The 12,469-nt window shown below is 40.7% G+C and overlaps 1 protein-coding gene across 1 annotated transcript in view; it reads right to left on the bottom strand.

Annotated features, from left to right (window-relative positions):
* The window catches only part of DLAT (dihydrolipoamide S-acetyltransferase), a 31,646-nt gene that overhangs the window by 10,688 nt on the left and 8,489 nt on the right, over nucleotides 1-12,469 (bottom strand). Inside the window, exons 7-10 of the mRNA XM_035008937.1 lie at nucleotides 12,185-12,338; nucleotides 1,792-1,859; nucleotides 542-634; nucleotides 87-194 (exon numbers count right to left, since the gene is read on the bottom strand). Coding sequence (XP_034864828.1) covers nucleotides 87-194; nucleotides 542-634; nucleotides 1,792-1,859; nucleotides 12,185-12,338 — 423 coding nt within the window. The remainder of the gene's footprint in view (nucleotides 1-86; nucleotides 195-541; nucleotides 635-1,791; nucleotides 1,860-12,184; nucleotides 12,339-12,469) is intronic.

The following is a 12,469-nucleotide window of genomic DNA, read 5'->3' as shown; positions in this document are numbered from 1 at the left end:
AAAATATAGGTAAAAATGTAAATGATTAGTGGGGTTAAAAACAAGAATTTTACAATTTATAGAGTTGGAATTTCCAGACCTTTTACCTTATTAAGTTCTTTCCGTACCAACAAAACTTCTCCCATATTTACATCAATGGAAAGGTAATAATGAGGTATGGTTTGCTTAGACTGCATTAACCGCTGTGCAATAACCTGAAATCAAAGAGATTAAAACATCATTTATCTTAAGCTCAGGTGAGACTTTACCTAATGCAGGGCTGTTTGCCCCTTTACCCTGCTCCCTGGTAATGGTTACCTCAAGCATCACCAGAACTGGAATATGCACCAGAACCTGGGCTCCTTTTAGTAGTATTTAATCAGAGCAAGGTTTGTTTATCACAAGTATTTAATTGGCCAAACCAAACATCTTAAAACTAGTCATCTAAGATTCCCAACTAAAAAAAGTGTCTGCTAGCGTTTCAAACTGTGGATGCAACTGAACAATCAGAGTAAAGATGCCCCCCACAGCTTTGGTTGCAGATTTAGAGTAATAATCTTACACGACGAATGTTGCTGATTGGGACGTCTGTGAAGACACCTGCAGGAATGGGTGCCACTCCTGGACCCACGGCAGGCACAGCAGCTGCTGGAGCCTATGGGCAAGTACAGAAGCTCTTAGTACCTGCTAGTGACTCTTACAGATGGCAAAGTAAACATTAAAAGGCTTACAGAAAATAGCTATTTCTATCCCAAGGGAGCAAAAGGGACTCAGATTTGTACTGTGCTTATGTAAGAAGTCTGTTTTTAGTTTTTATATTTAGAATTCTGTGATGTTTTAAGTATCATTTTTCTTTGTTCAATGATTAATTTGTCAAAATAATTTTGTATTTGCAAAATTACCTTCAAGAAAAGCAATCAAAGCATTCTTAAATTAAAAGGATTAGAGATAAACGTAAAACAGGGTAATTCACTTTTCTGAACAGTGTTAAGAAAAAACAATGATAAATCTTTCATTTTATTTATTTATTTTAAAGATTTTATTTATTTGACAGAGAAAGAGCACAAGCAGGGAGGGTAGGAGAGGGAGAAGCAGACTCCCCGCCGAGCAGGGAGCCTGATGTGGGGCTCAATCCCAGGACCCTGGGACCATGACCTGAGCCGAAGGCAGACGCTCAACCGACTGAGCCACCCAGGCGCCCCATATCTTTCATTTTAAAACAAACATCTAGGGGCGCCTGGGTAGCTCAGTCCACTAAGTGCTCGCAAGGAGCCTGCTTCTCCCTCTCCTCTCTGCTCACGCTCGCTCTCTCTTTAATAAATAAAATCTTTTAAAAAATAAATAAAGCAAACATCTAAATCACTAAATCATTTTCCTTAATTTTAGCTAATTATCTTAACACTTTAACCACCAAATAGAAGTTGGTTGGCTATATGGATTTAATCCCTGTGTGGAATAATTACATAAAACTCAAACTCTAGTCAACAACTTGTAAGCGTGCATTTAAAAGTAGGGCCTGGATGAGAAGGAGAGGATTTGTTAGGAAAAATTTAGTACCACTTCTGAAGGAAAAAAAAAAAAAAAGGAATGCATGTCAATGCAGCATATCATCTTTCCTTTTGTATGCTGAGTGACAGCACATTCATATCTAAATACTGCTAGCCAGTGAAATTAGACAAAAAACCCCACAATTCTGGTTAAGCTATTCCATTCATAAGTAATGTATGAAAGTGTCTAATAGGTTGGACAGAGCATTTTGCAGGGACAAACTACCAAAAGCAAAACAAAACAAAAACGCCAAATCTAACTCACAGGAACAGCTTTAGTAGGCACAAAAGAGTCGATATCCTTCTTGATGATTCTGCCTTCTGGTCCTGTGCCTGGAAGAGATGCATAAATATCACATGTGAGAGCAGACTGCTGGTTCCTCCAGGAGATCAACACTATGATCCTGAAGTGCAAGTTCCTAAGGGTTCTCTACCAAAGACCCTCAAAGGGGTCACTCACTGCCTTACTCCTGCACCTTAACAGTCTCCCGAAGACAGCAGCTTTTGTCAATTATTAATTATAATTCAGAGTGCTCTCACTTGAGCTGTAGTGGTTCTTTTCTTTGTTAACTACAGCAAATACTCTTTGTTAAGTACTTCTCTTTTAGAGTTTTACCTAAGCTGTACTTCATCTTTTCATGTTCTTTACTTTTAAGCTGGGAACTACTGACATATGAATAATGCTGAGTACAATTTATACTTCCCAGGGTCTAGCTGCCTCCTCTCTTAGTCAGCTCCGAAAAACCCTTTCTGAACCTTGAAATGGATCTCATTTGGTTTCTAGATTCATTTGATCATGAAGAATTCCCTTTGTACAAAGTCAACAGATACAACAATTGTTTCGGGCATATTAGGCAAGTTAAATTTTTCACCCCAAAATAGCCTGAGTAACTCTCAACTGCAATGATCTCATCTTCAGAATCACTCCTTCCTTTTGTGGTCTCCATCATTTAGAGTTTCCTCACAGTGGCCAAGGTTCTAAACTGGCCTGTGTCAGAGACTGGGAATGAAGTATGTGCAAGGAAGGATCTTCAAATCCTTCACACAAGGAAAGATCTCCAAATCCTCTCACAAAGGGCTCACTTTTATTTTCACTCAATTCCTTCCTCCTCCCATCCACAACCATCCTCCCATCCACAACCAATCAGGTTTAACTTCAGGCCCAAACAGATAATCCTGAACCTTAATTCTAAGAAGACTCAAGAATTTAGTTATTAAAATACCTTTCACACTGCCCACTTCTAGAAAAAATTTGGTCAAATTGATTCATCTTCCCCCAGAGCAGACTTTTAAAAGGAGTCTTGTTGTATGCAGTTCGTCCCAACTCCTTTCCTTCATTATGAAAAACGAGTTGGCTAGGATTGTGTTTATCCTCACCCGGAGCTCTAGAACAGAGGTAGCAGTACCCCTATTAGATACCCCTCCTTTATAAACAACAGAAACCATAACCTCCCCTTACCACCAAGGCAGATCTGCCACAGCCCCTCAAGAGGAAGAAACCTGCAGTATCACCTGCCTTAGGCTGGGCTTTAGCCACCCACAAGAAATCAGGAGTCAATTGAAATCTTTTAAATCTTTTTGCCTATCTCATGAAGAAGGCACAACAGGCCATCATAAAGCAATACGGCTTAAAGGGAAGAACGCCAGACTAGGAGTAAAAAATGTAGGGTTGTTGTCAAATATAAATTAGAAGACTAGAGTCACTTAATCTCTTCTGGTCTTTAGTCTCATCTGTCGGATAAAGATTCTAATACCGGCCCCTGCTCAAAGGAAGGCTGTGAAGATAAAATGGGATAGTGATGTGAACGTGCTTTGCCTCAAATAAATATGAAACATGTATGAGCAGTTGTGAGACAAATCAAACTCTGAACATTAGGGTTTAGGCTTTAAAACAGTTTCTCCCCAAATGATTACATTTTGGTCATATTTGCTAAGTTATCTGTCCCTCCTAGGAGGGAAGGGGAACTGGAGACTGAGTTTAACAACTTACGGCCAAGGATTTAAATAACCATGCTTCTTACAGAAACCTCCATAAAAACTCTTTTAAAAAAACAAGATTTGGAGCTTCTGGGTTGGTGAACACATCAATGTGCTGGGTGGGTGGTACTCCCAGAGAGGGCACGGAAGCTCTGCACCCATCTCCCCTACAACCCTTGCCCTATGCATCTCTTCTATTGACTGTTGCTGTGTGGTATCCTGTACGATAAACTAGTAATGGTACATACAGTGCCTTCCTGAGTTCTGTGAGTCCTTCTAGTGAATTCGCATACATGAGGACTTCAACTGACATCAGAAGTGGGGGCAGTCTTGTGGGACTGAACCCTTAACCCTGTGGAGCCTGACATTAACTCTGGAGAGTTAGTGTCAGAACAGAACTGAAGTGTTAGATACCCAGGTGGTGGCAGAGAATTGACTGCTGGTGTGGAAAAAACGTATCTGGTGACAATCACTGATCCTCTCAACTCACTTATTCTAGACCATTCCCTCTTACTGCAAAATTTCTTCAACCTCACCAAGACCCCCCATTCCACTGCCTCAACTGCTCTCATCATCATTTCCCTATCATCTTCACCTCTTCCTCACCCCGCTTACACTGGGGATCACGGTTATACTCACTCGCTGGTCAAACTCTAAACTGTCTGCCTTCTCAATGGCAGCATCAGAGTAGCTTAATGCTGTTGGGATCAAAAAAGTGCACACATAGGGGCGCCTGGGTGGCTGAGTCGGTTAAGCATCCGCTTTTGATCTCAGCTCTGGTCTTGATCTCAGTCTCAGGGTTGTGAGTTCAAGCCCCGCATTGGGCTCCATGCTGGGCGTGAAGCCTACTTAAAAAAAAAAAAAAAAAAAAAAGTACACTTAGATGACTAATTATACTCTAAATTCAGAGCCACAAACCTGAAATAGGAATGTTTTTCTATTTCTTTGTGTCATCTTCAATTTCTTTCATCAGTGTTTTATAGTTTTCAAAGAATAGATCTTTTACTTCTATAGTTAGGTTTATTCCGACTATCTTAGGGTTTTTGGTGCAACTGTAAATGGGACTGATTCCTTGATTTCTCATTCTGTTGCATCACTGGTGTATAGAAATCCAAGAGATTTCTGTATGTTGATATTGTATGCCGTGACATTACTGAAATCGTCTATCAGTTCTAGCAATACTCTGGGGAGTCTTTTGGGTTTTCTATATAGAGGATCATATCATCTGCAAATAGTCGCAGTTCTACTTCTTCCTTGCCAATTTGGAAGCCTTGTCTGACTGCTGAGGCTAAGACTTCAGTGGTGAGAGTGGACACTGTGTCTTGTTCCTGACCGTAGAGGAAAAGCTCTCAGTTGTTCCCCACTGAGGATGGTATTAGCTATGGGTTTTTCATGTATGGACTTCATGATGTTGAGGTATGTTTCCTCTATCCCTACTTCTTTGAGGGTTTTTATCATGAATGGATTTGTACTTTGCCAAATGCTTTTCTGCATCTATTTAGAGGACCAAATGGTTCTTATCCTTTCTTTTATTAACTGGTGTATCATGTTGGTTGATTTGTAAGTATTGAACCACCCTTGTAACCCAGGAATAAATCCCACTTGATTGTGGTGAATGATTCTTTTAATGACTGTTGGATTCAATTTGCAAGTATTTTGTTGAGAATTTTTGCATCCATGTTCATCAGGGATATTGGCCTGTAGGTTTTTTTAGTGGAGTCTTTGTCTGATTTTGGTATCAGGGTACTGCTGGCCTCATAGAATCAGTTCAGAAGTTTTCCTTCCATTTCTATTTTTTGGTATAGTTTGAGAATAATAGGTATTAAGTCTTCTTTAAATGTTTGGTAGAACTCCCCCGTGAAGCCATCTGGCCCTGGACCTTTGTTTGGGAGATTTTTGATTACTGATTCAATTTCTTTGCTGGTTATTGTCTGTTCAAGTTTTCTATTTCTTCCTCTTTCAGTTTTGGTAGTTTATATGTTTCTAGGAATTTATCCATTTCTTCCACATTGTCCAATTTGTTGGCATATTCTTTTACAATCCTTTGTATTTCTGTGGTATTGGTTTTCTCTCATTTGTGATTTACTTGGGTCCTTTTTTTTTTTTTTTTAAAGATTTTATTTATTTATTTGACAGGGAGAGACACAGCGAGAGAGGGAACACAAGCAGGAGGAATGGGAGAGGGAGAAGCAGGCTTCCTGCGGAGCAGGGAGCTCGATGCGGGGCTTAATCCCAGGACCCGGGGACCATGACCCGAACCAAAGGCGGACGTTTAACGACTGAGCCACCCAGATGCCCCTCTCTTTTCTTTTTGGTAAGTTTGGGGAGAGGTTTATCAATTTTATTTTTTTATTTTATTAATTTTTTCCAAGAACCAGCTTCTGATTTCATTGATGTTCTACTGTTTTTTTAGTTTCTATATCAATATTTCTGCTCTAATCTTTATTATTTCCCTTCTTCTGCTGGCTTTGGGCATCATTTATTGTTCTTTTTCTACATCCTTTAGGTATAAGGTTAGGTTGTTTGAGATTTTTCTTGCTTCTTGAGGTAGGCCTGTATTGCTATATACTTCCCTCTTATGACTGCTTTTGCTGCAAACCCAAAGGTTTTGGACCATCGTGTTTTCATTTTCATTTGTTTCCGTGTGTCTTTTTTTATTTCTTCTTTAATTTCCTGATTGACCCATTCATTTGTTAGTAGCATGTTGTTTAATCTCCATGTATTTGTGGCATTTCCAAATTTTTTCTTGTGGTTGACTTCAAGTTTCACAGTGTTGTGGTAAAAAAATATGCATGGCATGGTCTCAATCTTTTTGTACTTGTTGAGGCCTGATTTGTGACCTAGTATGTGATCTATTCTGGAGAATGTCCCATGTGCACTTGAAAAGAATGTGTATTCTGCTGCTTTAGGATGAAATGTTCTGAATATATGTTAAGTCCATCTGGTCCAGTGTGTCATTCAGAGCCACTGTTTCCTTGTTGATATTGTTTAGATGATCTGTCCATTGATGTAAGTGGGGTGTTAAGTCCCCTGCTATTACTGTATCATTATCAATTAGTTTCTTTATGTTTGTTATTGTTTTACATATTTGGGTGCTCCGAAGTTGGGGGCATAAATATTTACAATTGTGAGATCTTCTTGTTGGATAGTCCCTTTTATTATGATATAGTCCCCTTCTTCATCTCTTGTTACAATCTGATATAAAATCTTGTTTGTCCGATTTAAGCACTGTTACTCTTTCTTTTGGTGCCATTTGCATAATAAATGTTTCTCCATCCCCCACTTTCACTTTTTTTAAATTTTTATTTTTTATCCTTAAGTAATCTCCACACCCAATTTGGAGCTTAACCCACAACCCCGAAATCAAGAGTCACATACTCCACCAACTGAGCCAGCCAGGTGCCCCACTATCCCCTTTCAATTTGCAGGTGTCTTTAAGTCTAAAGTGAGTCTCTTGTAGGCAGCATATAGATGGGTCTTGTTTTTTATCCATTCTGACACCCTGTCTTTTGCTTGGAGCATTTAGTTCATTTACTTCAGAGTAATTATTGATACTCTTTTTAGTGCCATTTTATTACTTGTTTTGTTGTTGTTGTTGGAGATTTTTCTTGGTTCCTTTCTTATCTTTGTCAACTTCTGGTCTTTCCTTCCTACTCAAAGAATCCCCCTCAGTATTTCTTGCAGGACTGGTTTAATGGTCACGAACTCCTTTAGTTTTTGTTTGCCTGGGAAGTGTGTGTGCGTGCGTGCGTGTGTGTGTTTTAAGTAGGCTCCACGCTTGGTGTGGAACCCAACACAAGGCTTGAACTCACAACCCTGAGATCAAGACCTGAGCTGAGATCACCCAGGCACCCAGATTTTCTGGGAAACTCTTTTTTTTTTTTTTTTAGATTGGGAAACTTTTTTTTTTTTTTTAAGATTTATTTATTTTAGAGAAAGAGGGGAGGGGCAGACGGAGAGGGAGAGAGTCTTAAGCAGACTCCTTGCTGAACACGGAGCCCATTGCAGGGCTCAATCTCAGGACCCTGAGATCATGACCTGAGCCGAAACCAAGAGTCAGACGTTTAACCAACTGCACCACCCCAGCGCCCCTGTCTGGGAAACTCTTCATCTCTTCTTCTATTCTGAATGACAGCCTTGCTGGATAGAGTGTTCTTGGCTGCAGATTTTTCCCATTCAGCATGTTGAATACATCATGCCACTCTCTTCTGTTGTGCCAAATTTCTGTGGATAGATCTGTAGCTACCCTTATGGGTCTTCTAAGTTAAGGACTTCTTTTGTCTTGCTGCTTTTAGGATTTTTTTTTTTATATCACTATGTTTTGCAAATTTAACTACAGTATGTCTTGGTGTTGGCCTGCTTTTGTTGATTTTGATGGGAGTTCTCTGTGCCTCCAGGATTTGGTTGTCTGTTTCGTTCCCCTGACTACAGAAGTTTTCAGCTATTATTTCCTCAAATAAACCCTGTGCCCCCCTTTCTCTTCTTCTTCTTCTTCAGGGACTCCTATGATATGAATGTTATTATGTCTGATTGAGTCACTGAGTTCCCTAAGTCCACTCTTGTGATCCATCATCATTCTTTTGTTCAGCTTCATTATTTTCCATAATTCTAGTCTCTGTATCACTTATTCGTTCCTCTGCTTCTTCTATCCTAGTGGTCATTACATCCAGCCAGTTTTGAATCTCAGTTATTGCATTTTTCATTTCTGCCTGATTGTTTTTTAACTCTTTTACTTCTGCAGTCTGGGTCTCCCTGATGTTTTCCATGCTGTTCTCAAACCCAGCGAGTATCCTTATGATTGTTGTTTTAAATTTTCCACCAGGCATATTACTTATATCTGTTTTGATTAATCTCTGGTCATGACCTTTTCTTGTTCTTTCTTTTGGGATGAATTCCTCCATCTTGGCATTTTGTCTAGGTCTCTGTCTTGTGTGTGTTAGAAAAGCCTGTTATAGGGGCGCCTGGGTGGCTCAGTTGTTAAGCGTCTGCCTTCCGCTCGGGTCATGATCCCAGGGTCTTGGGATCGAGCCCCGCGTCGGGCTCCCTGCTCCGCGGGAAGCCTGATTCTCCCTCTCCCACTCCCCCTGCTTGTGTTCCCTCTCTCGCTATCTCTCTCTGTCAAATAAATAAATAAAATCTTTTTTTTAAAAAAAGAAAAGCCTGTTATATTTCCTGCTCCAGAGAGTAATGGCTTCAAGAAGAGGTCATACAGTGCCCAGGGCCTGGCACTGCAGGGAGTGTCTCTAGCGTGCCATGTGCACTCTGCCGCTGCATGCTGGCTGCTCTATCCGTCAGTCAATCCTTGCCTAGAGTGGGCAGTGTTTGGACCCTGGTCAGAGTATGCCGAGTTTCAACTAGGTATGCTCTGATCCATTTGTTAAATGAGACCCGATGCTACTTCCGCTAGAACTGAAGCTTTGCAGAGCTCTATGGTCAGGAGATATGGTATGTGCGAGGGTCTGTGCTGATCTTCTGGGGAAAGGACCTGCTGCGCTGGTTCTTAGGCACACGTGCGTGAGAAAAGCAGTACTAGCAGAGCACGGGGGGATGGGACTTGGTGTAAGCAGGTCAGGCAGCAAGTGTTGGGACTGTGCTATTTACTGAAGTTGGTTTATGCTGAGGGGTGGGGGAGGGAAATGGCACTGGCTGGCTCTTTTTCTCCCCATAGAGGGAACACCACCTCTCACAGAAGCGCTCCAAGAAGAGCTAACAAGTCTCTCCCCATGTGCTTTAGGCAATCCTCAGATCACACCATCCACCCTAGGGTTGCTTGCCTGCCTGCTCTCTTAAGAATAGGGCAGTGCTCTCAGGGCTCTATCCTAGCCAAGCCTGTGGACCTCTAAAACTCCAGTCTTTGAGCCCTGCTGGTTGCAAAAACTCATAAAAATCAGCCCCTCTCCTTTAACCCAACCAATGGCTTTGGGGAAGTATTCTCCTTATATGTATCCCTGTGTGCTCCATTCTCTTGCCTCTCTTCGCAACCCATGATCCGTTTCTCCCCCAAACCACATCTCCTCACTTCCTACCTTCCTTGATGTTGCCTCCTCTCCCCCTCTAGTTGTGCAGTTTGTTCTATCAGTCCTCACGCTGATTTCTTGGATATTTGGAATGATCTGATAGTTATCTAGCTGTGTTCAAAGGACAAGACAAACCTAGGGTCCTCCTACTGCCATCTTAGCTCCTGCCCTCCACAGCAAAGCTTTCTGAATGAGTTGTCCACAACGCTGTTTCCACTTCTCCATCCACTTTCTACTTTTCAGTCTACCCAGACAGGCTCCCACCACACCTCTGTTTTGAAATAACTGCTGTCAAGTCCCCATGTACCATCCTTTCTAAGTTCTGTTGATTCTGTCAAAAAAATTTCTCAAAGCTTTCCATTTCTTTCCATTTCCACTCTGACCATGCTTGTCTAAGTCACCACGGTCAGTTCCAGCAACAGCATCTTAACAGGGACCACAGCTTTCATTTAACCCATTTGCACAAAGCAGCCAAAATGATTTTTTTAAAATATAAGTTTATGTCACTTCCTTCTTTTAACCCTTTAGTGGCTTCCTGCTATGCTTTAAATAAAATTCAAATTCTACCATGACCTGTCAAGTCCTCGTTCTCACCCCTATGTTTCTTTCCAACCTCACCTAGTATCACTAGACCCTCTGCCTGCTATGCTCCATTAACACTGGCCTCCTTTATGTTCCTCAAACGTGCCAAGCTCTCTTCCACTTCAGATTGTGTACTACTGGTCTGTCCCCAGTTCTTCACACGGCTGGCTCACAGCTGACTCCTCCTCATCTTTCACGTCAGATCAAATGTCACCTCATCAGAAAGATCTTCCCCAACCACATCTAACAGCAGTCAGGCTGCACGTATATTCACCCTGTCACTCAATAGTGTTTCACTTGGTTTATTCTCTCTTGACATTTGGATCATCCTAGGTAATCACAAGTTATTTTCATTATTATAGCTAATACCTGTATATGCTTTCTATGTGCAGGCACTGTTTGTTAACTTAGTTCACCCTCACAACCTGTAAGGCATTATTTTTACATACAAATGAAGAAACTGAGACACAAAAGGTCACACAGGTCGTGTACAGCAGAGCTGGGGTTCAAACCTGAGCATTCCAGTTTCAGAGCCCATACTCTTTATTACTATGCTGTACTCCCTGTTTAACTCTTTATTTTTGTTAGCATAAGCATCTGAAACTGAAATCTTGTCTGTCTTATGAACAAATGACGCACACACAAGACTCAGTGCATATTGGTTTAAATAGTAGTAAATGAATGACCTAACTCTAATTGCCTGGTAAGAATATGGGGACTTTCCCACTTGTATCTTTGGTACAGCAGCCAGTGTCGCTAAGTATCTCATAAATGATCCTTCTTTACTTGTCTAAATTCTTTTGATGTAATTATTAACCCAGTCCCTCCTCTCCTTAAAATTTATTCCAGCTTACATTGCTGTCCCTAATTCTAGTCACATATACATAAAAAGTGGCACTATGCCAGTGAAATAACATAAAAATGGAAAAAAGCATCTTCAAATATTGTAAGAATCCTCTGAAGGCCAACAAATTTACGATATTCTATTCTTATTCTTGGGGGACTGGCTTGCCTTCTAACCATACAACAAAAGACAGCAAACAGATGATAACCAGCACTGAGTGCCCACAGCGGGACAACTGGGGAAATAACCAGTACCTAGACTCAAAATGGAACTTTACTACTTAACAGAAAGGGAGATCCCTAAAGAGTATTTTCTTATCCAAAAAATGGTGAATGATAATTCTTACTTCAAGAAATGTCATGCTAAATGTGGCAATTCAGTGACTAGCATACAGCAGTAGCCATCAAACCAGGCTTCAGGATTAGTAATTTCCCTTCTCCAAGTATCTTAATTACCTTACATTACATTTGAGCTCAAAAATATTTATTTAAATACCAGGCAATAATATTAATATGAACAGAACTAACATTTATCGAGTACCTGTTACATTCTAGATACTGTCGTAGCCCCTCTGACTGTTTTAATGTGCCCTATTATTTCAGTTTTACAGATGGAAAAGCAGATGGTTTAAGTAATTCATCTACAGACGTACACAAGTTAAGTAATTCACCTAAAGTCTTATCACAGAGAAGATGATAAAGCCAGGCGTAAACCCCAGATGATCTGATTCAAGACCCCATGCTCTTATCAGTAAGCTATACTTTCTCTTTGGAGAGAAAAAAATATGAATAAGACATTTTCCTTTGCCCTCAAGGAACTTCAGTTTTATATGAATTTTATTATTCAAAGTTATTTCAAGTCACCCCAGGTTTATGTTTTATGCTGTGTACTGCTAGATTCAGCCAGCCTTGCACCAGCAGAGATTTCTTATTACATAGTCAAGTCCTAAAACTCAACTCCGCTGAACAAGCATATTATACTTTCAGTAAAAATTAAGCAGTTCCCATAAACTGAGAAAGAAAACGGCACCTACATTATACAGGTAGATCCTAGATGGATTAAATACAGCACAGTAAGTTTCCCTACCTGTGGTGGCAATAAAGGAGATTACTTCACTCCCTCACCCTTTTCTGCACTATTCCAAATAAGATGACTGTACAGAGTTGTCTTGCCGGTCTTAAGAAGGAATCTCAAGTAAATTTTATCTTTACAACCCCATTCCATAGAGACAAACTTACCTTTTACATATGTAAGATCAATCCCTTTCTCTGCTGCCAATTTCTTTGCAAGAGGGCTAGCAAACACCCTCCCCTTGGGTCCAGCAGGAGGAGCTGGGCGGGTGGCTGAAGGTGCAGGCGCTGCAGGCTGGGGAGTTGGAGGAACAGGGGCCACCTTTTGAAAAAAGTTACAAATCGTTCATTCACCACTGTAAAGAGTGGTCTGAAAGATTAAGGGCTTACATTTACTAAGAAATCAAAATAACTTTTATCTTTCTCCCAAAGATCATTATGCATATTTTTCCC

This window comes from Mirounga leonina, unplaced genomic scaffold (assembly GCF_011800145.1).
Source record: "Mirounga leonina isolate KUSES-001 unplaced genomic scaffold, KU_Mleo_1.0 Mir_153, whole genome shotgun sequence".
NCBI lineage: Eukaryota > Metazoa > Chordata > Mammalia > Carnivora > Phocidae > Mirounga > Mirounga leonina.
Note: the sequence above shows the minus strand (reverse complement) of the source record. Positions and strands in the feature narration are given on the sequence as shown.